Genomic DNA, 26398 nt, shown 5'->3' with positions numbered 1-26398 from the left:
AGATATGTAAACATTCTTAAAGTGGCATTAAAGTGAATAGTGTTCTATTTATTAAAGTGGCCAATGATATCAAGTCTAAGTAGGCAGCCGCCTCTCTGTGGTAGTGATGGATGGAAAAGGAAAAATACGTTTGGCAATGTTATTGCAGTACTATTAGCAGTTAAAGATAATCAGCTATACAGTAATAACTTTTTTGTTTTAATTTAACAACGTTGAATCTGTTTATCTTTAAAGACAGTATATTCCAAATATTTTGAATATATGAAAGGTAGCTGGACTACCTAATAAAAAAAAACAACTAAATTACTATCTGTACTCATTCAAAACAACCAATCCATTTTTAGCAACAGAAAAATATTCAGAAGTAATACTGTAATAATATAACATAACATCCTGGACATACAGGAACAAAGACTGTCACACAAATCAATGACGCAGATCTCATGAACATAATGAGAATGAACAGATAAATAAATTTGAAAAACAGGTCATGCATTGTTCTAGTGGAATTTTAACACATTCCAAGCCAAGTGATTTATATCTGAGTTGGCTACATGGGGATACTGACTATGTGAGCTCCAAGCCCTTTCTAAACTCATGTCTTTGCATGTACTGCCAAATTTGGTCTCCTTGGCACATCCAGAAGTAAAATAATGCTTCCTGACAGTATGTTTGTGTCCTTTCACATGTTTTTGGCTATGTCCCTCTAATAATCACACAGCATTCTGTACTAACCAGTTTCTGGTTAGTACACAGTTGTGCTGTGTTTCAGTGAAACTGCAGCAGGTCGCGATCACTGCGGAGCCACAGTGGGAAGGCCTGTGAGCGCAGCTGCAGCGAGGCCTGCTGGTACGACTGAGCCACCTGCTTGTAGTCCCAGTACGTCTGGAGCTCCTTTCCCCTACAGACACAATCAACAAACACAGAACCTCAGTGGCAGTTACCATGGGATATTAACCTCTTAAAATCACAAGATATTAGATAAATTAACTATAGAATAAGAATGAGTCATTCTATTTATGTGGAATGAACCCTTGTCACTGAGGAAATTAAAGATTTTTCCAGGGTGTGGAAACATGCCCCAAGGATTCCTGTCCTCTGTGGGCATCGTCTTACATCAGATCGTGTCACTTCTAAGCGACACACTGACGTAAGACACACCCCTGGGCTTTTTCCACATTTTGTTGTGTTAGAGCCTGAATTTAAAATGGAATAATTCTGATTTTGTCTTAATAATGGCCTTAACACACAATACCCCATAATGTCAAAGTGGAATTGTTTTTTTCATTTATAAAATGCTAAAATGTATTGAGTCAATAAGTATTCATCATGAAGTGCATTGAGGGACTAGTCAAGGATCACCGCAACCTTACCTGCCACCCTAGACCCACTTCAATTTGCTTACCGCCCCAATAGATCCACAGACAATGCAATCGCCATCACTCTGCCCTATCCCATCTGGACAAGAGGAATACCTACGTAAGAACACTGTTCATTGACTATAGCTCAGCATTCAACGCCATAGTACCCTCCAAGCTCATCATTAAGCTTGAGGCCATGGGTCTCAACCCCATCCTGTGCAACTGGGTCTTCGACTTCCTGACAGCCAACCCCATGTGGTGAAGGTAGGAAACATCACCTCCACTTCGCTGATCCTCAACACTGCAGCCCCACAAGAGTGCGTGCTAAGCCCCCTCCTGTACTCCCTTTTCACCCATGCCTCCAACTTAAATCATCAAGTTTGCAGACAACACAACAGTAGTAGGCTTGATTACAAACGATGATGAGAGCCTACAGGGAGATGGTGTGGGCTCTGGGAGTGTGGTGCCTGGAAAAAAACCTCTAACTCAAAGTCAACAAAACAAAAGGAGATGATCGTGGACTTCAAGAAACAGCGGAGGGTGCACCCCCCTATCTACATTGAGTGGACCACAGTGGAGAAGGTGGAACGCTTCAAGTTCCTTGGTGTACACATCACTGACAAACTGAAATGGACCACCCAGACAGTTAAAAAATATATATTTTACCTTTATTTAACGAGGCAAGTCCGTTAAGAACAAATTCTTATTTAAAATGATGGCCTAGGAACAGTGGGTTAACTGCCTTGATCAGGGGCAGAACAACAGATTTTTACCTTGTCAGCTCAGGGATTCGATCTTGCAACCTTTCGGTTACTAGTCAAATGCCCTAACCACTACGCTACCTGCCGCCTCAGAGTGTGGTGAAGAAAGTGCAACAGAGACTCTTAAACCTCAGGAGGCTAAAGAAATTTGGCTTGTCACTTAAAACCCACAAACTTTTACAGATGCACAATTGAAAGCATACTGTCAGGATGTATCACCGCCTGGTATGGCAAATGCACTGCTTGCACCTGCAAGGCTCTCCAGAAGGCGAGCATCCAGGTGTCGCCTCTTCACGGTTGACGTTGAGACTGGTGTTTTGCGGGTACTATTTAATGAAGCTGCCAGTTTAGGACTTGTGAGGTGTCTGTTTCTCACTCCTGCGTTGTCTTGGCTGTGAGCTTAGGGTCATTGTCCTGTTGGAAGTTGGACCTTCGCCCCATTCGAATATCCTGAGAGCTCTGGAGCAGGTTTTCATCAAGGATCACTGTACTTTGCTCCATTCATCTTTCCCTCGATCCAGACTAGTCTCCCAGTCCCTTCCGCTGAAAAACATCCCCACAGCATGATGCTGCCACCACCATGCTTTACTGTAGGGATGGTGCCAGGTTTCCTCCAGATGTGATGCTTGGCATTCAGGCCAAATAGTTCAATCTTGGTTTCATCAGACCAGAGAATCTTGTTTCGCATGGTCAGAGTCCTTTAGGTGCATTTTAGCAAACTCCAAGCGGGCTGTCATGTGCCTTTTACTGAGGAGTGGCTTCCCTCTGGCCACTCTACCAGAAAGGCCTGATTAGTGGAGAGATGGTTGTCCTTCTGAAGTTTCTCCCATCTCCACAGAGGAACTCGAGCTCTATCAAAGTGACCATCAGGTTCTTGGTCACCTCCCTGACCAAGGCCCTTCTCCCCCGATTGCTCATCTTGGTGGTTCCAAACTTCTTCCATTTAAGAATGATGGTGACCACTGTGTTCTTGAAGACCTTCAATGATGCAGACATTTTTTGGTACCCTTCCCCAGATCTGTGCCTTAACACAATCCTGTCTCAGAGCACTACGGACAAATCCTTCGACTTCATGGCTTGGTTTTTGCTCTGACACGCACTGTCAACTGAGGGACCTTATATAGACAGGTGTGTGCCTTTCCAAATAATGTCCAATCAATTGACTTTACCACAGGTGGATCCAATCAAGTTGTAGAAACATCTCAAGGATGATAAATGGAAACAGGATGCAACGGTGCTCAATTCGAAGTCTCATAGCAAAGGGTCTGAATACTTAGGTACATAAGATATTTCTGTTTATTTGTAATACATTTGCAAACATTTCTAAAAAACTGTTTTAACTGTGTCATTATGGGGTATTGTGTGTAGACTGCTGAATAAGGCTGTAACGTAACAAAATGTTGAAAAAGTCAAGGGGTCTGAATACTTTACAAATGTACTGTAGATGGTGTGTATAGACAGTATATGAATAGTGAAGGTGTGTACAGCAGTAGTTATATAGGATGAGCCTTTAGAATACAGTAAATACATATGAAGTGGGTAAAGCAGTATGTATACACTATTAAAGTGACATTGTGACAATGTACAATGACCATGTACATAGAGCAGCAGTCTGAGATGCATGGTAGAGTACTGGGTGGTAGTCAGCTAGTAACAGTGACTAAATTCAGTGCAGGGGGCTGGGCGGAGGCCGGCTAGTGGTGACTATTTAACAGTCTGATGGCCTGGAGATGGAAGCTGTTTTTCAGTCTCTCGGTCCCATCTTTGATGCACCTGTGCGGTCCCCGCCTTCTAGATGGTAGCGGGGTGAACAGGCTGTGGCTCAGGTGGCTGAGGTCCTTGATGATCTTCTTGGCCTTCCTGTGACACCGGGTGCTGTAGATGTCCTAGAGGCAGGCTTTGTGTCCTCAAAGATGAGTTAGGCTGACCTCCCTACCCTCTGGAGAGCCCTGCATTTGCGGACGGTGCAATTGCCGTAGCAGGTGGTGATACAGCCCAACAGCACTCACTCAAATGGTGCAACTGTAGAAGTTCATGAGGGTTTCACGTAGGCATTTCTCTTGTCCAGATGGGATAGTGTGCAGTGCGATGTCGATTGCGTCATTCTTGAATCTGTTGCATGCTGCCATCGATCCAGTTTTTGGTTTGGATAAGTTCTGATTGTCACAGTGGGAACAACATTTATTTATTTCACCAGGTAGGCAAGTTGAGAAAAAGTTATCATTTACAATTGCGACCTGGCCAAGATAAAGCAAAGCAGTTTGACACATACAACAACACAGAGTTACACATGGAATAAAACAAACATACAGTCAATAATTCAGTAGAAAAATAAGTCTATATACAATGTGAGCAAATGAGATAAGGGAGGTAAAGGCAAAAAAAAGGCAATGGTGGCTAAGTAAATACAATATAGCAAGTAAAACACTGGAATGGTAGATTTGCAGTGGAAGAATGTGCAAAGTACAGATAGAAATAATGGGGTGCAAAGGAGCATAAATAAATAAATAAATACAGTAGGGGGAGAGGTAGTTGTTTGGGCTAAATTATAGATGGGCACTGACAAGCTGGTGCTTAATTAAAGCTAGTGAGGGAGATAAGTGTTTCCAGTTTCAGAGATTTTTGTAGTTCGTTCCAGTCATTGGCAGCAGAGAACTGGAAGGAGAGGCGGCCAAAGGAAGAATTGGTTTTGGGCGTGACCAGAGAGATATACCTGCTGGAGCTCATGCTACAGGTGGGTGCTGCTATGTTGACCAGCGAACTGAGATAAGGGGGGACTTTACCTAGCAGGGTCTTGTAGATGACCTGGAGCCAGTGGTTTGGCGATGAGTATGAAGTGAGGGCCAGCCAACGAGAGCGTACAGGTCGCAATGGTGGGTAGTATATGGGGCTTTGGTGACAAAACGGATGGCACTGTGATAGACTGCATCCAATTTATTGAGTAGGGTATTGGAGGCTATTTTGTAAATGACATCGCCGAAGTCGAGGATCCGTAAAATGATCAGTTTTACAAGGGTATGTTTGGCAGCATGAGTGAAGGATGCTTTGTTGCGAAATAGGAAGCCAATTCTAGATTTCACTTTGGATTGGAGATGTTTGATGTGAGTCTGGAAGGAGAGTTTACAGTCTAACCAGACACCTAGGTATTTGTAGTTGTCCATGTATTCTAAGTCAGAACCGTCCAGAGTAGTGATGTTGGAAGGGCGGGCAGGTGCAGGCATCGATCGGTTGAAGAGCATGCACTTAGTTTTACTTGTATTTAAGAGCAATTGGAGGCCACGGAAGGAGAGTTGTATGGCATTGAAGCTCGTCTGGAGGGTTGTTAACACAGTGTCCAAAGAAGGGCCAGAAGTATACAGAATGGTGTCGTCTGCGTATAGGTGGATCAGAGACTCACCAGCAGCAAGAGCGACATCATTGATGTATACAGAGAAGAGAGTCAGTCCAAGAATTGAACCCTGTGGCACCCCCATAGAGACTGCCAGGGGCTGGACAACAGGACAACAATTTTGGCAGATAATTTTAGAAAGAAAGTGTCCAGATTGTCTAGCCCGGCTGATTTGTAGGGGTTCCGATTCTGCAACTCTTTCAGAACATCAGCTGACTGGATTTGGGAGAAGGAGAAATGGGGAAGGCTTGGGCGAGTTGCTGTGGGGGATGCAGTGCTGTTGACCGGGGTAGGGGTAGCCAGGTGGAAAGCATGGCCAGCCATAGAAAAATGGTTATTGAACTTCTCAATTATAGTGGATTTATCGGTGGTGACAGAGTTTCCTATCCTCAGTGCAGTGGGCAGCTGGGAGGAGGTGTTCTTATTCTCCATGGACTTTACAGTGCCCCAGAACTGTTTTGAATTTGTGTTGCAGGAAGCAAATTTCTGCTTGAAAAAGCTAGCCGTAGCTTTTCTAACTGCCTGTGTATATTGGTTTCTAGCTTCCCTGAAAAGTTGCATTTCACGGGGGGCTGTTCGATGCTAATGCAGAACGCCATAGGATGTTTTTGTGTTGGTTAAGGGCAGTCAGGTCTGGAGAGAACTTAGGGCTATATCGGTTCCTGGTTCTAAATTTCTTGAATGGGGCATGCTTATTTAAGATGGTGAGGGAGGCATTTATTTTAAATAACCAGGCATCCTCTACTGACAGGATGAGATCAATATCCTTCCAGGATACCCCGGCCAGGGAGCATTTGACAGTGATGAGTGGAGGTCGTTTGACCGCTGACCCATTACGGATGCAGGCAATGAGGCAGTGATCACTGAGATCTTGATTGAAAACAGCTGTGGTGTATTTAGAGTGCAAGTTTGTTAGGATGATATGAGGGTGCCCGTGTTGACGGCTTTGGGGTGGTACCTGGTAGGTTCATTGATAATTTGTGTGAGATTGAGGGCATCAAGCTTAGATTGTAGGATGTCCGGGGTGTTAAGCATGTTCCAGTTTAGGTCGCCTAGCAGCACGAGCTCTGAAGATAGATGGAGGGGGCAATCCGTTCACATATGGTGTCCAGAGCACAGCTGGGGGCAGAGGGTGGTCTATAGCAGGCAGCAACGGGGAGAGACTTGTTTTTAGAGAGGTGGATTTTTAAAAGTAGAAGTTCAAATGGTTTGGGTACAGACCTGGATAGTAGGACAGAACTCTGCAGGCTATCTTTGCAGTAGATTGCAACACCGCCCCCTTTGGCCGTTCTATCTTGTCTGAAAGTGTTGTAGTTAGGGATGGAGATTTCAGAATTTTTGGTGTTCTTCCTAAGCCAGGATTCAGACACGGCTAGAACATCCGGGTTGGCAGAGTGTGCTAAAGCAGTGAATAAAACAAACTTAGGGAGGAGGCTTCTAATGTTAACATGCATGAAACCAAGGCTATTACGGTTACAGAAGTCATCAAAAGAGAACGCCTGGGGAATAGGAGTGGAGCTAGGCACTGCAGGGCCTGGATTCACCTCTACATCACCAGAGGAACAGAGGAGGAGTAGGATAAGGGTACGGCTAAAACAAAGAATAAAAGGAGGTTTCTGGGGGTGATAAAATAGCTTCAAGGTATAATGTACAGACAAAGGTATGGTAGGATGTGAATACAGTGGAGGTAAACCTATGTATTGAGTGATGAGAGAGATATTGAACATCCTGTATACGTCCATACTATTCTCAGAGGCAACCCAGAACATATCCCAGTCCGCGTGACCGAAGCATAGATACCGATTGGTCTGACCAACATCGAACAGTCCTTGCCTCAGGTACTTCCTGTTAAAATTTCTGCCTGTAGGAGGGGAGGCGCAAAATGGAAGCGTGATCTGATTTGCCGAAGGGGGGGCTTGTAGCTATCCCAGAAAGGGGAGTAGAAATTGTCAAGCATGAATAGCAGTGTATAGCATGTTACAGTACAGTTCCAATTTAGGCGCTTATCAATGTTCAAATCTGCCATTTTCAACCGTACACGGTTTACGAGTGTAAAGGGCTATGTGAGACTGCTTATAACAGAGCAAAAATTATGTCTACTGGTTTTAAGGTAATTCTTGCATGTGGTGTGGGAGAGCTGTTGACTGTACTTTTCAGGGGGGGGGGGGGGGGGGGGGTATGTGGTGTAGATTCGAGGATGACACAGGAGTGAAAATTCATTCCAGTCCCAATCCGGCAACAGTCCTATAACCCCAGAACTTTCCTGTGTTCTCCCGATGAAAATCACTCCCGTCCCCTGCTACTTTTTACGCACAGAAATCAGAAATAACTTCCTTAGCAAATTAGCTGCTCGTCCGTCTGTCCCCCGCTCATCATGCAGAATCATGGCTGGCCTGGTTGTAACTAGATATGTTCGAGTCGCGACGGGACAGTTTTAGCTTACCCTAACCCTTTTCCTAAACTGCCACGTTAATTATTATGTGCTGCGCAAGTTCTCCCAACCTGCTACGAAAAGTAACTTCTGCTAGCCAAAACCAGTTCATACACATTGACTGATTTCATTACTTTTCCATTACTTTTAACCAAATTTCCATGACCAACAATTAGCGCTTACTTTTTTATGTACATATAAAACGTCAGAGGAATGTGGAATCAACACTGGAAGGCTGCTCTCTGATCCCATGTACCATCTCCTGTCGTTCTACACAGCACTTAACCCACCAGAAATCAGAATGCCTGTTAGGCAACGGTATAAAACACGTGATCAACCCTCAGTCTGGAGAGCTACTGGGTGTGCAGGCTTTTGATCAAGCCCTGCTCAAACACATCAGAGACATTTTTATCAAGGTCCGGTTGAGCAGCTCATTTCTAAAACGTGGTTTGTTGGAGGGGGACTGGAATAAAAGCTTGCACACCAGGTAGCTCTCCTGGAGGATGGTTGACCACCCTTTACTATAACATAGCAACCAAATAGGTTTTATGCCTTTTGAAATAATTTGCTACTTTAATACATCAAAGATCAAATGGCTATGGTAGGATACATATATTTTTATTCAGCTGAATCAAGCCCACACATTTTCTTCAGGGGATGTACCTTTTCAAGTTTAGTCATATTTAGCTTAGCTACCAGAAGTGTTTACTTTGCAATTAAACTTACATCTGGCAAATGTTTAACAACCATACCTGGTGCAAAAAGACTCCTTTATTATTAAGACACTATTCACAGTAGTCTTAATTCACATTCTTTTCAAACCCGTCGCAACGTCCCATACATTGGATGTCCAAATCAACTGCAAGTATCTACAAAACAAGTTCAGAAGACACATAATCCAAAAGGCTACATCAAATCTTGTTTCCTAAAATAATTGCTTGTGATTCACAAATATTTTATTCACATGAATCCATTCACCACGATTGAATCGAATCCCAACTAATACAATGGCAAAAGTGAATTGTTTCGTCAAAAAAAAATTGAAATTAATCATATGAATCGTTAAAAAAAGCGAATAAACTTTTATTCACGAGTGACGTAAAATTATGAAAACATTAATACATGCGAATAATAGCTAAACAGTTAACTTGAGGGTACAATATATGTCTTTGAATTGGCTACCTAGTTATTAGTCTGTTCTCTATCCTATTTTATAGGCCTACCTGCTGCTGCAATGTCCGACTGTCTCTCTCCGAGCAACGGCCCACTCGTCGAGCAAACATGCTGATCCTGGCTGATATGTTGATGACATTTTTATTGATACAATATTTTAAAACGATGTCTAAATAAATCACATTAACAGAAATAGTTAAAGGTTAAATAAAAAAATATTAATTTCCTTGAATTTTCCAAAACTTTTTGGATTTGATCATTTTCCAGAACTTTTCCAGGCCTGGAAAACCCCATTTTAAAAAGGCATGAATATTCATAACTGTACGAAACCGTGGATAGTGTGCTCTGCGTGTGAGTAGCTGCTGCTCAGCACCCACGAGACAGTTTTCTGCACAGCGCACACTGATGATGATAACCACATTATGAGAATTTGGCAATGAAGGCAGCCCTTCTACTCACCCTGAGTCAGATGAACTCATCATATTGACATGTGGAATTGTGTATGTCTCTGTGCATCTGAGGTAAAGTAGTAACTGGCTACAACTGGAGGAAGGTGCGTAAGAGTAAGCTAACTAAAGGGGGAGGGGGGAAATTAAAAGATGTTTAAATACATTTTTACTTAGTAAACTATATTAAACGCTCCATAAAATATATTTTTTAAACTGTTTATGACTGTTGATCCTGTCCCGAACTTTACTCTTGAACTTCACTCCCATTCCGGCAAGACCCACAGGAGTCCTGTTCCAGAATCAACCTCTAGCGTAGATGTCTCCCACACTACCTCCGGAGGTAGTGAAAGATTTGAATCTAGATCTGTCTCTTTACACTACACAAGTATCTCTCATTAACCTAGTTTGTGGCGTCAAAGTAGTCTAGTGTAAAGATGCCCTTCGGGGCTCTGAGGCCTAGACCCTGCATTTCATCAGCCTGGACATCCACCTCAACCCTCCATGCCCTGACAACACTGCTTTTCCAGTGGAGAGGCTCTGACTTTAGAAGCAGTGTGTGTTGCATATATAGCTATGTGAATGGTGTGTGTTGTGTGTATAGCTAAGTGAATGTATTTTAACTTTTACAATCGTATTAACTGGTAACTTGACCCTTTAAAAAATAGAAAGCACTCATTGTGCAAACTGCAAACAATTAAAGTGTTGATACAGTCCAATAGGACAAATAAATCGAGATAATGTTAGTGTGCAGGATATCATTTTTAGTCTTACATGCTGACCAGACAGGACCCGTCGCGTGCGCGAGCGTCGCAAAATAAATGTAGAAATCCATGTTATTCAATTATTACGCCAACGAGCCTCTGCGACGCCAAGGGCTAAAATAGAACTCCTTTCTATTTCTGACGCAGATCGCGCTGCAAGTCCAGCCTCTCCCATCTCCTCATTGGTTATACCCACGTGGGTGATTGAAAGGTGATCTGTTTTGCCAGTAGTCGTGGTAATACAATGAAAGATGCGATTTTATGTGTGGATTAATTGTCGGAAGAGGGGTCCTTGTGCATTTCAGGTAAAATAACAACTCAATGTTTATATCCCAGGACAAATTAGCTAGCAACAGCAAGTTAGATAAATAGGTCAAATTAACATTAGCTAGCAAGTGCAAGCTAACTAGCTAAATTGCCATACATGTTTAATGATTTTCAACCTGTCCCCAAATTAATGTCATTGGTTCAGAGTTTGTTTTGATATTTTAACCTGCGTGTCATGATCGCATTTGGTGTGGGGGGGCAAAATAAATGTATGCACGATGGCGCACGCGCGCAGCCGGTTTGGGTTCCGTGTTACTCTTCTTGTTGTATAATCCATGCCATTATTTTAGAGGGCACAGAAGCTGAAAAGACAATTATTTAATGAAAATGGACAACTGTATAAATTGTTGAGTTTTTTAATAAATATGGAATTCCAGTGATGTGAAGGAGTATGCCATAGTTTGTTGATGCAATACCCACAAGTCTTATAAAGACAGGGAAATTATGTTTATGAGAGGAATTACGTTTTAGCATCCCATTACATGGTGTGCGCCTCAAGGATTATAAAAAGTGCACTAATAGTGATATTCGGAAGATATGTACCGAGCCTGCTTTTCTCCCCAATTTCGTGATATCTAAATTGGTAGTTACAGACTTGTCCCATCACTGCAACTCCCCTACGGACCCGGGAGAGGCGAAGGTCGAGAGCCATGCGTACTTCGAAACCCGACGCTGCCAAGCCGCATTGCTTCTTGACACACTGCTCGCTTAAGAGTCAGTTTGCAGGCACCTGGCCCGCCACAAGGAGTCACTAGAGCGCAATGAGAAAAGGAAATCCTGGCCGGCCCTAACCCAGACAACGCTGGGCCCATTGTGCGCCGCCTCATGGGTCTCCCAGTCACGGCCGGCTGTGACACAGCCTGTGATCGAACCCGGGTTTGTAGTGACACCTGAAGCACTGCGATGCAGTGCCTTAGACCGCTGTGCCACTCGGGAGGCCCCCAGCGGTATGGAATTGAAATAATAAGTATTGCGTCACTTACAAAGTCCGTGAATTGTCTTAAAATCATTCACTTATTTTATCCAGTTAACCAGGTACTTCCACGATTTTAAATTGACATTGTTTTAAAGTGTGCTTTTTGTCAAATAGAATAAATGACTTGGAGTTTCTATGATTGTATTGGCACTAAGATTTTTTGGGACAGATCTTGAGCATTATTTTTAACTGGTTCTAGGTTTCAGCTTAATGGTAAGGATATTTTATTTAATATATCAGGATTTGGATCAGAACAAAGTATACATAAATAATATTTTTATTATGTATGGTAAATATTTTATACATAAATGTAAATGGGATAAAGAAAAATGTAACTTAAATTGCAATGACTTTTTAAAAAATTTAAAAAACGGGAAAGCAAAGCGAACCCTAAATGCCTATGAATCCTTGGGTATTGTTGTTTAAATGTGCTGTTAATGGATTCTCTCTCACATACACACACGTTTGATCTAATATCAAATCATATGCAGGAAATTGAAACCCCTTTTAAATGAATTAATATAATATTTTTGGCACTTCACAGACAGCACGCTATCCACTAATCAAACAGAATAAGTGGTTGAGAACAGGATATTTAGAAATTACATTATGATGACGGCAGTCATCTGTTCTTCTCAGAGGGACAATTACCTTAGAGATTCAGGGAGGTGGGACTTGTCAGTGACAGCCAGCAGTGACAGGAAAGAATGAAATAGTTCCACTTTGCAAATAAGAGACCTGAAAAGACAAAGCCAGGCGTCAATCTGAAGTTCAGGGGACTTAACACAATACATATACCAATGTGATGAGAGGCAGGCAGCCTGTGCATTAAAGGTGCATAATTCTGGGTTAACACATGAAAAGGGAACTGGCCAGATAGAAATATTTCTAACTTGTGCCTAAACAACAAACCTATTTGTTTTTTTTAAGTACCGGCTGTTACCTTGCTTTTGATGTGCCCAGAGCCTTCTTGGTCACTCCATGTTTATAGCCATTAGCAGTGACATCTAGTGGCTGATCCGACACAGCGCACCAGCTGATTGCTGAAAACAGGAGAGATAACATTCATGACTCAATGTAGATCAGCAAATATATCACATAAAAACAGACAAGACCCTTAGGCTGAGAAACCATTTGGTTAGAAAGGACACATGCGGTGAAATGAGATGACAGAGGACAAATAGGGTGAAGAATGAAGAACAAGGTGTCACCTGTTGAGACAGTAGGCAGGTTTCCATTGACCCAGGTTAATTCAACAAAAGCAATATCGCAAAGAATACATTGTAATGGAAACCGCAGCTACAGGAGAACTGGTCTAAAAAAGTATGGAAACTATGTTTTTCGCATTAACAATGATTGGCAAATAATTTGAAGGTACGCGGAGCATGCGATATCATCACGTAACTATAAATCAAATTTGTCACATGCTTCATAAACAACAGGTGTGGATTAACAGTGAAATGCTTCCTTACGGGCCAATCCCAAAAATTCAGACAAAGAAAATTGAGAAATAATATAAAAATAAAACACGTAATAATAAAAGTAATAATAGATACACAATCAGTAATGATAACTTATATATACACTGGGTACCAGTGCCGAAACGATGTGCAGGGGTACGAGGTAATAGATACAGTGCCTTGCAAAATTATTAATCTCCTTTGGCGTTTTTCCTATTTTGTTGCATTACAACCTGTAATTTAAATAGATTATTTGGATTTCAAGTAATGTACATACACAAAATAGTCCGAATTGATAAAGTGACATTTTTTTAAATTACTTATTTCAAAAAATTCAACAAAAAAAACAGAGAAGTGGTGCGTGCATATCTATTCACCCCCTTTGCTAATAAGATCTGGCGCAACCAATTACCTTCAGAAGTCACATAATTAGTTAAATAAAGCCCACCTGTGTGCAATCTAAGTGTCACATGATCAGTATGTATGCATGTATGTACACATACATTCATTCATACATACATACATACATACATACACACCTGTTCTAAAAAGCCCCAGAGTCTGCAACACCACTAAGCAACCGGCACCATGAAGACCAAGTTGCTCTCCAAACAGGTCAGGAACAAAATTGTGGAGAAGTACAGATCAGGGTTGGGTTCTAAAAAAATATCAGAAACTTTGAACATCCCACGGAGCACCATTAAATCCATTATTAAAAAAATGGAAAGAATATAGCACCACCACAACCCTGCCAAAAGAGGACCGCCCACCAAATCTCACAGACCATGCAATGAAGAAATCAGGTGACTCAACTGAATAAAAAGAAGAAACTAAACTATGAAACAAAGATAAATGACAAAGAAGGATTGTAAAAAGTTTGAGCACCTTAAATTACATTTTTGGGAAAAAGACAAACTCAGCTCCATCATTCATTGAATCAGATGCCTCATTCATCACAAAACCAACTGATATTGCCACCTACTTTAATGATTTTTTCATTGACAAGATGAGCAACCTTAGCGTTTTTTGCTGGCATGTCATGCCTGACACTACACATCCAAGTCCACTACCATTCAAAAGTTTTGGGTCACTTAGAAATGTCCTTGTTTTTGAAAGAAAATAACATTTTGTTGTCCATTAAAATACATCAAATTGATCAGAAATACAGTATAGACATTGTTAATGTTGTAAATGACTATTGTAGCTGGAAATATCTACGTAGGCGTAGAGGCCCATTATCAGCAACCATCACTCCTGTATTCCAATGGCACGTTGTGTTAGCTAATCCAAGTGTATCATTTTAAAAGGGCAATAAAACTGGCCTTCTTTAGACTAGTTGAGCATCTGGAGCATCAGCATTTGTGGGTTTGATTACAGGCTCAAAATGGCCAGAAACAAAGCCCTTTCTTCTGAAACTCGTCAGTCTATTCTTGTTCTGAGAAATTATGGCTATTCCATGCGATGAATTGCCAAGAAACTGAAGATCTCGTACAACGCTGTGTAATAATCCCTTCACAGAACAGCACAAACTGGCTCTAACCAGAATAGAAAGAGTGGGAGGCCCCGGTGCACAACTGTAAATCAAATGGTAGGCAACTCTACATAGAAGGCCAGCATCCCGGAGTTCCCTCTTCACTGTTGACGTGGAGACTGGTGTTTTGCGGATACTATTTAATGAAGCTGCCAGTTGAGGACTTGTTTCTCAAACTAGACACTAAATGTACTCCCACTCCTCTTTCCCTTCTGGTTAGAGACAGTTTGGGTTGTTCTGTGAAGGGAGTAGTAGTATTTTTTTCCCCAAGATGGAAAATTACTGAGGATTATAGCGGACGATATTGCCACTCCCATTTGGCATATTTTTTATTTAAGCCTACTAGAAAATGTGTGCCACCCAGGCCTGGAGGGAAGCAAAAGTCATTCCGCTACCTAAGAATAGTAAAGCCCCATTTACTGGCTCAAATAGCCAACCAATCAGCCTGTTACCAACCCTTAGTAATCTTCTGGGGAAAAATGGTGTTTGACCAGATACAATGGTATTGTACAGTAAACAAATTGACAACAGCATTTCAGCATGCATATAGGAAAGGACATTCAACAAGCACAGCACTTACATAAATGACTGATAAAAGGATTGTGGGATCTGTCTTGTTAGACTTCAGAGCGGCTTTTGACATTATTGATCATAGTCTGCTGCTGGAAAAACATAGGTGTGTTATGGCTTTACAGCCCCTGTTATACTATGGATAAAGAGTTACCTGTCTAACAGAACAGAGGGTGTTCTTTAATGGAAGCTTCTCCAACATAATCCAGGTAGAATCAGGAATTCCCCAGGGCAGCTGTCTAGGCCCCTTCATTTTTTCAATCTTCACTAACAACATGTCAATGGCTTTGAGTAAAGCCAATGGATCTATGTATACGGATGACTCAACACCATACATGTCAGATACTACAGTGACTGAAATTATTTGCAACAATTAAAAAGCTGCAGTTAGTTTCAGAGTGGGTGGCAAGGTAGTCCTAAATATTTCTAACACTACAAGCATTGTATTTGGGACAAATCATTCACTAAACCCCAACTACATCTCATAATAAATAATGTGGGAATTTAGAAAGTTGAGGTGACTAAACTGCTTGGAGTAACACTAGATTGTAAACTGTCATGGTCAAAACATATTGATGCAGTAGTAGCTAAGATGGGGAGAAGTCTGTCCACAATAAAGCGATTCTCTACTTTCTTAAAATCACTATCAACAAGGCAGGTCCTACAGGCCCTAGTCTTGTTGCACCTTGACTACTGTTCAGTTGTGTGGTCAGGTGCCACAAAAAAGTTGCAATTGGCTCAAAACAGGGCAGCACGGCTGGCCCTTGGATGTACACAGAGAGCTAATATTAATAATATGCATGTCAATCTCTCCTGGCTCAAATTGGAGGAGAGATTGACTTCATCACTACTTGTATTTATGACAGGTATTGAAATGTTGAATGCACCGAGCTGTCTGTTTGAACTACTGGCGCACAGCTCGGACACCCATGCATACCCCACAAGACATGCCACGAGGTCTCTTCACAGTTCCCAAGTCCAGAACAGACTATGGGAGGCAGACAGTACTACATAGAGCCATGAGAACATGGAACTCTATTCCACATCAAGTAACTTAAGAAAGCAGTAAAATTAGATTTAAAAAACAGATATGAATACACCTTATGGAACATCGGGACTGTGAAGCAACACATAGGCACAGACACATGCATACACACACACGATAGCATACGCACTACACAAACACATGGATTTTGTACTGTAGATATGTGGTAGAACAGGGGCCTTAGAGTACACAATGTGTTTTGAAATCTGTGAATGTATTGTAATGTTTTTAAAATTGTATAAACTGACTTAATTTTGCTGGACCCCAGGAAGAGCAGCTGCTACCTTGGCAGCAGCTAATGGGGATCCATAATGAATACAAATACAACTTGGAGTCCACCTGCGGTAAACTAAATTCATTGGACATGATTTGGAAAGACACAGACGTCTATATAAAGGTCCCACAGCTGACAGTGCGTGTCAGAGCAAAAACCAAGTCATGGGGACGAAGGAATTGTCCGTAGAGCTCAGAGACAGGATTGTGTCGAGGCACAGATTGGGAAAGGGTACCAAAAAATGTCTGCAGCATTGAAGGTACCCAAGAACACAGTAGCTTCCATCATTCTTAAATGAAATAAGTTTGGAACCACCAAGGCTCTTCCTAGAGCTGGCTACCTGGCCAAACGGAGCAGTTGGGGAAGAAGGGCCTTGGTCAGGGAGGTGACCATGAACCCGATGGTCACACTGAAAAAGCTCCACAGTTCCTCTGTTGAGATGGGAGAACCTTCCAGAAGGAGAACCATCTCTGCAGCACTCCACCAATCAGGCATTTATGGTAAATTGACAAGACGGAAGCCACTCCTCAGTAAAAAGCACATGACAGCCTGGTTGGAGTTAGCCAAAAAGGCACCTAAAGGAAACTCAGACCATGAGAAACAAGATTCTTTGGTCTGATGAAACCAAGATTGAACTCTTTGGCCTGAATGCCAAGCATCACGTCTGGAGGAAACCTGGCACCATCCCTACGGTGAAGAATGGCAATGGCAGCATCAGGCTGTGGGGATGTTTTTCAGTGGCAGGGACTGGGAGACTAGTCAGGATCGAGGGAAAGAGGAACAGAGCAAAGTACAGAGAGATCCTTGATGAAGGAGTGGCTTCAGGACAAGTCTCTGAATGTCCTTGAGTGGCCCAGTCAGAGCCCAGACTTGAACCCGATCTAACATCTAACATTGCTGGAGATGACAGAGCTTGAGAGGATCTGCAGAGCAGAATGGGAGAAACTCCCCAAATACAGGTGTGCCAAGCTTGTAGCGTCAAGAAGACTTTAGGCTGTAATCGCTGTCAAAGGTGCTTCAACAAAGTACTCAGTAAAGGGTCTGAATACTTACGTAAATGTGATTTCAATTGTGTCATTTTTATAAATTAGCAAAAAATAAATAAAAACCATTTTGCTTTGTCATGGGGTATTTTGTATAGATTGGTGAGAACAAAAAAACAAGAATTTAATTCATTTTAGAATAAGGCTGTAAAAGTACTAAAATGTAGAAATAGTCAAGGGGTCTGAATACTTTCCGAATGCACTGTACCGTCAAAAATAATATCCCAATATGTAACTGAAAGTATATGGCAAAATTGCAGAATGGTGTTAATTGCCTGTAAACAGCCTGGGGAGGATGATTTTTGAAAACATTTAATCATGTAATATAAGGCCTACTGATTATTTCTCACTTATCTACTTGCGAGCTACTCATTGACAGTCTGCGAGCTACCGGACATGCAGTTGTTTGCTAAGGTGCAACCTTTGGTAGGCTGATGGAAGGCTACACAGAGTCTGCCCTACAGCAAAGCCTAATCAGACATGCCATTGCGCATCATGGTTCTTACAAGCAAAGTAAGATTATAATGAATTCCCTTATGGTACACGCAGCTCAAATTATATCTAACAACACCATTGGACCAACACCATCGGACATGAAATAATGACACAAATCTAACAGCACAACAAAACAGATACAATTATTTTGCAGGTGCCTTTTCATTTTAAAAACACCAGTGGTGTAACTAATGCTTTCTAAAAGCACTGAACAAAAAAGAGAGGTCAAACCAATTCATCGAGGCAACGGGGGCGATGGGGTTCCAAATACAATCTGTAAACCAAATATAACCCCAATTAGCAATGTTGAAATTGTGTGGTGTGCCCTGTGGAATTTTTTATCCACATTCTAGTTTTTTGTTTAGTGTGATGTCATTACATCAAGCTGTTTTAAATTGTCACAAGACCGTTAAAAGGAAAGGCACTGTAGCAGGCAATTGTCACATCTATTTTCTAAGCGAAAAATGTATTATTTCTAAAAAATTAAATCCCATTTCAATCAAACATATATATTTTTCCTCTTTTTTACATGATATTGTACAACAGCTGAAACTATTTTTTTTAAAATTAGTGTTATTTCCTGATAGATTCTATTTCCAACCAGTAACTACACAGGAACTTCTAATCAACAGGTTTGCATGGGCGGGAGTTTCAGCTTTCCATGGTGACATCACCATGCGGTAAATTGGTTAATAGACCAACGACAAAGAGTTCCAAACCTCTCTGCCAATAACAGCTAGTTTTCCCCTCCCCACTCAGACCACTCCCAAAATGTTAGCTATTTTTGCCCATTTTAATGGACATCTACTAGACTACGGTACTTAATTGTTAAACATAAATCATTTTTTGATATTGACATAAAAAAAAGCCTGCATTGGGCCTTTTAGCTACAGTGCCTTGCGAAAGTATTCGGCCCCCTTGAACTTTGCGACCTTTTGCCACATTTCAGGCTTCAAACATAAAGATATAAAACTGTATTTTTTTGTGAAGAATCAACAACAAGTGGGACACAATCATGAAGTGGAACGACATTTATTGGATATTTCAAACTTTTTTAACAAATCAAAAACTGAAAAATTGGGCGTGCAAAATTATTCAGCCCCTTTACTTTCAGTGCAGCAAACTCTCTCCAGAAGTTCAGTGAGGATCTCTGAATGATCCAATGTTGACCTAAATGACTAATGATGATAAATACAATCCACCTGTGTGTAATCAAGTCTCCGTATAAATGCACCTGCACTGTGATAGTCTCAGAGGTCCGTCAAAAGCGCAGAGAGCATCATGAAGAACAAGGAACACACCAGGCAGGTCCGAGATACTGTTGTGAAGAAGTTTAAAGCCGGATTTGGATACAAAAAGATTTCCCAAGCTTTAAACATCCCAAGGAGCACTGTGCAAGCGATAATATTGAAATGGAAGGAGTATCAGACCACTGCAAATCTACCAAGACCTGGCCGTCCCTCTAAACTTTCAGCTCATACAAGGAGAAGACTGATCAGAGATGCAGCCAAGAGGCCCATGATCACTCTGGATGAACTGCAGAGATCTACAGCTGAGGTGGGAGACTCTGTCCATAGGACAACAATCAGTCGTATATTGCACAAATCTGACCTTTATGGTAGAGTGGCAAGAAGAAAGCCATTTCTTAAAGATATCCATAAAAAGTGTCGTTTAAAGTTTGCCACAAGCCACCTGGGAGACACACCAAACATGTGGAAGAAGGTGCTCTGGTCAGATGAAACCAAAATTGAACTTTTTGGCAACAATGCAAAACGTTATGTTTGGCGTAAAAGCAACACAGCTCATCACCCTGAACACACCATCCCCACTGTCAAACATGGTGGTGGCAGCATCATGGTTTTGGCCTGCTTTTCTTCAGCAGGGACAGGGAAGATGGTTAAAATTGATGGGAAGATGGATGGAGCCAAATACAGGACCATTCTGGAAGAAAACCTGATGGAGTCTGCAAAAGACCTGAGACTGGGACAGAGATTTGTCTTCCAACAAGACAATGATCCAAAACATAAAGCAAAATCTACAATGGAATGGTTCAAAAATAAACATATCCAGGTGTTAGAATGGCCAAGTCAAAGTCCAGACCTGAATCCAATCGAGAATCTGTGGAAAGAACTGAAAACTGCTGTTCACAAATGCTCTCCATCCAACCTCACTGAGCTCGAGCTGTTTTGCAAGGAGGAATGGGAAAAAATTTCAGTCTCTCGATGTGCAAAACTGATAGAGACATACCCCAAGCGACTTACAGCTGTAATCGCAGCAAAAGGTGGCGCTACAAAGTATTAACTTAAGGGGGCTGAATAATTTTGCACGCCCAATCTTTCAGTTTTTGATTTGTTAAAAAAGTTTGAAATATCCAATAAATGTCGTTCCACTTCATGATTGTGTCCCACTTGTTGTTGATTCTTCACAAAAAAATACAGTTTTATATCTTTATGTTTGAAGCCTGAAATGTGGCAAAAGGTCGCAAAGTTCAAGGGGGCCGAATACTTTCGCAAGGCACTGTACAGATGGGTAAAAACATGTTTTAAATCCCACCTGCGCCACAAGGTGAGACTCTGCCCTTGCCGGGCTGATGATTGTGCTCAGTCTGTGCCTGGCTGTGAGCAAACTCCAGGCTGGACTGCAGAAGCTCTGGAGGCTGCACTGTGTAGCCAGCAGGCAGGGCTGTCACCTCAGAACACCTGTAGAAACACAGAGGAACCAATCAATCACTTCTAGTTATACTAAAATCTGCTTAAACAGGTCACTAATCACTATCTGTTTCCCTACTCTGTCTCACACACACAACTAAACAGAAACATAAAAACACAAATATGGGACAAAAAAAGGCAGTTTGCAAGACTATATCATTAACAGGTTATAGGCTTTGCTCCTTTACAGTTCACACCACCAGGGCTTAGTGAGCAGCCATGTAACATGATGAGCCACCAGAGATGGTGGTCAACAAAACTACAGCGGGTGGCTCACACAAACAACACATGCCAGCAAAGAGGCCGAACAGGACATTGACGACATGGTGGGAATTTAAAGATTGGTGTCCCTCCCACTCAACTGTAACCCTCTGTATTTACTAACAAACTGTACTCATACCCCAGCTGCCCCACCTCCACATTCAACATCTTCTAACATCTTCTCTCAACTTTCCATTAATCTTACTCTTTCAGAGTCCTAAACCCTTAAGGTGTCCCCCTTTCCATATGTAGTTCACCTGGTGATCAGAGCTCTCTGCATGGCCTGATGGCTGTATGGACATCTCCCCACCACTATTGCGCTGAAGTAGACTGCCCCCTGTAGGTAATGGGAGAGCAGCGCACCCTGGAAACCTAGCACTGCCCACCTGGCCAGCTTGTCACTGCAGGAGAGAGACAGAGTGGGCTCCCCCCTACCAGGCTTCACTCTCAGCAGCCCAGTACTGTGGTACCCTAACCCGGGCTGGAGGGGATCCTCTGGTCCTCCAGGGACACACTTAGCACCTGTCCGGTGTATGTCCTGTAGAGACTGTTGTGTCAAAACATTGTCCCTTTGTCTTAACACCACGTTGGTCAGAGCGTTCTTCCCCTCCGGCCTTGGACTCTCTGCATGGGCCTGTGCAGGGCTGTCAGTAAGATTTTCAACCAGGCTCCCACCACACTGTAGCTCATACTGTGACTTCTCCGGTTCTTCTAATCGAGGATGCTTATTGATCCCATCAGTCTGTGTCTCCGCTCTGCGTTTCGGGTTCAGTCTTTCTGCTTTTTCATTGGTTCCATTGGGGATGATCTCATCTGACCTTATTGGTGGGCAGGGTTGGGATTGGCGGTCAATCATCATGGGAATGATGGAGGCATCTCCACCTGGAGACATAACAGCGAAACATACTGATTAAGCATATCAGCTCTAACAACTTCTAACCATCATAGGAAACTGGTATGTCAACTATGCATGCATGTATATATAATGCTAGCAAACACATAACTCAGTTGGAAATTGGGGAAAACAAACATTCTTTCCCATTGTAATTGTTAGATTACTTGTTAGCACTGTCGGGACTAGAAGCAGAAGCATTTCGCTACACTCGCATTAACATCTATCTGCTAACCATGTTTATGTGTGACCAATACAATTTGATTGACCCTCATTGTAAATGAGCCAACTTTGTCGTAGATTTCTTTAATTTACAGAAATAAAAAAAACATGCAAAAAGGTTCTGCAAGAAGAGCCCTGTGGCTTAAGGCTATTCGGTGTGGAAGAGCGGGAAAAATGTGGGGATCCGGTGTCCAAGTAGGCTACACGTAGCTATGTGTGGAAAACATTGCATCACTGGTATGACATTTAACTATTTTAGCATAGGCCGTTTGCAACTCCACTCACTAGTTGTAACTTTATAGCTAGTCAGTTTGTGTTTTTGGTCTTGGCTAGCTTAAAGTTCTGGTTGGTACGGTAGCTAGCACTCACGTGGCTAACGTTTGTGCCGTCATGTAACTGAGGGAAGGAAAAGTATTATGCTTTTTCTAAGTAGTTACAACGCTTGGGAGAAGGCCACGCTGAAAATACATTTTAAGCATGCACTTTTCTTACACGTAGACTTGTAATTGACCAAAACAAGCAGTGAGCCAATAGGGTAACATGGGTTGTTTTCTCCACAGGCGGGCAGGGCCACAACATTCTATTTAAACAACATGTAGCAGCTATTCCTCAATGCCAGAAACACATATAATAGTAACTTACAGCACCCAGAGAGAACATTCCCAAATTACAAACTCTTAAGGTTTTATAGTACTGTAATATTGTTCTAAAAGTTGGGTTTGAGGTGTTCTCCACATCAGCTTTATCTTTGGAAACAATCCCACAACGGTCAGCGTCACAGTGAGGCTCACCCTTCATAGACAGGTTGGTTGTGTTTTCTATAAGGAATACGAGCAGTACATTAAGACCATTCTACATTCTTCTAATAAGAAAGCTGTTAAAACAATCAATGTGTGTTTCTTTTAAGGTCTTTGTATAATCTGCAATTTGTTGTACCCCCTAGCATATGTTATCATTGTCTATGTATGTACTTATTATGTATTGTATACAGACTTTTCTTCCCCCCCCCCAAAAAAACACCTGTGGGTTAGTAGTATTTATACAACGGGTGGGCCTAATCCTGATTGGTTAAAACCGCATTCCAGCTGGTGTCTATTCCACAAGTTTCCATCCGCTAAATCTAAGAGGCTGTTTTTACATCGTAGATAGAAGGGTTTGTACGGGAGTTCTGATTGGTTTCAAGTTTAGCAGTTCAGAAAATTTGCCTGAGCGGACAGTGTTGAAATATACTTTTTATGAGAAAATGTGCCAGAATTGAAGGTGCCAACACATTTTATAGTCATCATAAGAATGTTTTACTGTCATACACACAAAAAATCTGCTCCTCCCTCGACGGGGATTGATCAACTTCACGTTTTTCCCGACTTCGCCCACCACCTAATGGAGCTAGCTTGCAATTGCATTTTTATTTATCAAGATGGCCAAGCTTTGTTTAGTAGCAGGGTGTAGCAACACTTGTTATGCAAATGTCTGTATGCCTCTATGGCCATGCAAATTAAACACTTCGTAAAAAGTGGGATACATTTGTGAGAATTAGGCTGGCGAATTGGGCATCTGCTCATACCAACAACCTGGCATATAAAGTATTACAAACAGCTAGCAGCACCGGCAGAGAATTATCAGGGCTTCACCGGGGACGTGAAAGAGCTATCTTCCTACCTCAATACTAAAGTTATAGACCTATCGCATTTAGCTCACGTCTTCCATCTAAATAACACTGATTAACGCTAAAGTAACCAAATTAACATGTCTGCCAGCTGTTGGTAGCTAACTGCTGGTGCTGTCATACTGTAGATCAGGGATATTCAACTCTCACCCTACGAGGTCCAGCGCCTGCTGGTTTTCTGTTGTACTTGATACTCAATTGTACCCCCACCTGGTGTCGAAGGTCTAAATCCCTGATTAGAGGGGAACAATGAAAAAAAGCAGTAGAACTGGCTGAGAGCTATAGATAGGCTTGTACTATTGGAAAAGAGTAGATTTGGTCACGATGGAGGTCAATGTTTTTGTAAAGAGCCCTGTGGCCGAAATATTGTGTGTCTACGTAGATGTCGGGCTAAACAGAGATGCGTCAGCCATGTATTCAATCATAGATCTGGTGGCATTTCGGAGAAAGGAGCCAGGTTCTCTTTAGAGGGGTGGATTGTGGATTTTGCTCAATGGGACAAGTGCATTTCTGGAGCTTGCTGCATGAGTTGTGTTTAAGAAGCCGCTGGCTGTCTGCACTTGGGCTCTCTGTGTGTGGATGGCTCGTTGGATGGTGTCTGTGGCGCCGGGGGAGCTAGTTAGTTGTCTGTTTCCTTTCTAGCTGGCAAAATAAGTGAGCTAGATTTTGTATGTGTACTGCCATACGTTGATAACATATCCAAGTTTGTCACTGGTATGGGCTAGTAAATATCCTAAAGCTGGCCATCTAGACAGCAAGCTAAAACCAGGGAGATAATTCACTTTGTTTCATCTGCTGCTGGCTTGATAATGTTCACTCATAACATGTAATTGATTCAATTACATTTTATTCTATAAAGATTGTAATTGTGTCAATATGTTGTGAATTTTGTCAAAATCCTCACAGCCGTTTCCCATACTAAAACGTGAAGTACAATTTGGTGCGCACCAGTTTACCATGTACAGTATGCTTCGGTAAGCTCACCGTGTGAGTCATCAAAATTGCGATCTTGCGTTTGGGCCTTTCTGGCAGTCTTGGTAATTTTTCAAGCTAGAACCCATGTATACTAGTTATTATAAACGGAGTAGTTTGAGCCCTGAATGCTGATTGGCTGAAAGCCGTGGTGTATTTTGGGCTCCCGAGTAGCCTCTAAGGTACTGCATCTCAGTGCTAGAGGTATCACTACAGACACCCTGGTTCGAATCCAGGCTGTATCACAATCGGCCGTGATTGGGAGTCCCGTAGGGCAGCGCACAATTGGCCCAGCGTCACCAGGGTTTGGCCGTCATTGTAAATAAGAATTTGTTCTTAACTGACTTGCCTATTTAAATAAAGTTTCAATATCAGACCATATACCACAGGTATGATTTGTAACTTTTTACTGTTCTAATTACTTTTGGTAACCAGTGTATAATAGCAATAAGGCACCTTGGGGGTTTGTGGTATATGTCCAATGTACCACTGCTAATGGCTGTATCCAGGCACTCTGCGTTGCGCTCAAGAACAGCCCTTAGCCATGGTATATTGGCCATATATCACACCTCCTTGGGCCTTATTGCGTAAATATACAGCACCAATTACATAAATATCTGATGGGGTCCATTATCTGCTACCTGGACTTTAATACTGACTGGGACTATAAGGCCTATAGTTCTCATGAACAACAAAATGTCAAACAACCAAACTCACATGGTGTGTGACTTGTGAAGAACAGGAAAGACACCCCTGACTGCACCTTCCACTTTCCCATCTCCTCTCCCTGACAGAACACAGTGCTGCCTTGCCCACATACTGCCATCCGCAGCTGCTCAGTCAGATACCTGCACAAACAAAGTAGGCGTATGTTATTATGGGTGAAACATACATACACACAAACAAATGTTACCAACAGGTCTTGCTCTCATGCATGACACACTCTCACCTAATGCAACCCCTCCTGGCAATGACTTCTGCATGGCTGTCATTGAGCACATCTCCTGATTGGACGAGAAAGTGAGTGAGCCACTACCTGTCTATGCCTTGTGTGTGTGTGTGTGAAAGATAAAGTGTGTGTGTGTATGTGTGGGGCTGTGTAGGTATACCAACCCTTTGAGCTCATGGCTGAGCGCCCAATACACTTAGTGCCAGTTCCCAATGACACTACCTCCTCAACTGTGAAGGAGATAAAACAGCCTTTATTGTACTGACATTCACTCTGGTAGAAAAATCAAGTACAATATTTGTATTAACATGAACTGAAGGGGATGACGCAAAGCTAACGACATGCATTTATATATCACCTTTCTCTTGATTCGGGGACACTGAACACTTTACTACGGCGGCCAAAAGCGTCCACTCTCTGCCCGGCTCGGGCTTTCCTCTCTTGGGCAACTCGCTAAAGCGCTGGTAGCACAGTTTGGAAATCTCATCGGCGGTCCACATATTGCAGCGAGTTTTAAACAAACTAGCTATCTGGTTAACTATGGTGGCAGCAGCCTGTTGTGAAGGTACGTAAAGTGAATAAAACACGGTTATTCGTAGTCTCTCTTGTATATGTATTTCAACGATACAGCCAATATTCATTGCATTACACACATTCTTATTTGCACACAAGACATGCTCCGT

The 26398-nt window shown here is 42.2% G+C and overlaps 1 protein-coding gene across 3 annotated transcripts; it reads right to left on the bottom strand.

Moving 5' to 3' along the window:
* adat1 (adenosine deaminase tRNA specific 1) lies at nucleotides 1-26398 on the bottom strand. Of its 3 annotated transcripts, none has more exons than XM_021569157.2 (9): nucleotides 26074-26398; nucleotides 25880-25945; nucleotides 25716-25770; nucleotides 25484-25614; nucleotides 21401-21896; nucleotides 20599-20744; nucleotides 12571-12670; nucleotides 12279-12365; nucleotides 1-901 (listed from the first exon to the last, which is right to left on the bottom strand). In XM_021569157.2, the coding sequence occupies exons 1-9, from the start codon at nucleotides 26354-26356 to the stop codon at nucleotides 769-771; spliced, it is 1497 nt and encodes a 498-aa protein (XP_021424832.2). In that variant the 5' UTR covers nucleotides 26357-26398; the 3' UTR covers nucleotides 1-768. The 3 variants fall into 3 exon arrangements, with proteins under 3 accessions (XP_021424832.2, XP_021424822.2, XP_036809576.1); XM_021569147.2 differs by having other exon boundaries at nucleotides 2-901; nucleotides 21272-21896; XM_036953681.1 differs by lacking the exons at nucleotides 1-901; nucleotides 12279-12365; nucleotides 12571-12670 and adding an exon at nucleotides 17578-18319 and having other exon boundaries at nucleotides 21272-21896.

Source organism: Oncorhynchus mykiss, chromosome 2 (genome assembly GCF_013265735.2).
Source record: "Oncorhynchus mykiss isolate Arlee chromosome 2, USDA_OmykA_1.1, whole genome shotgun sequence".
NCBI lineage: Eukaryota > Metazoa > Chordata > Actinopteri > Salmoniformes > Salmonidae > Oncorhynchus > Oncorhynchus mykiss.
Note: the sequence above shows the minus strand (reverse complement) of the source record. Positions and strands in the feature narration are given on the sequence as shown.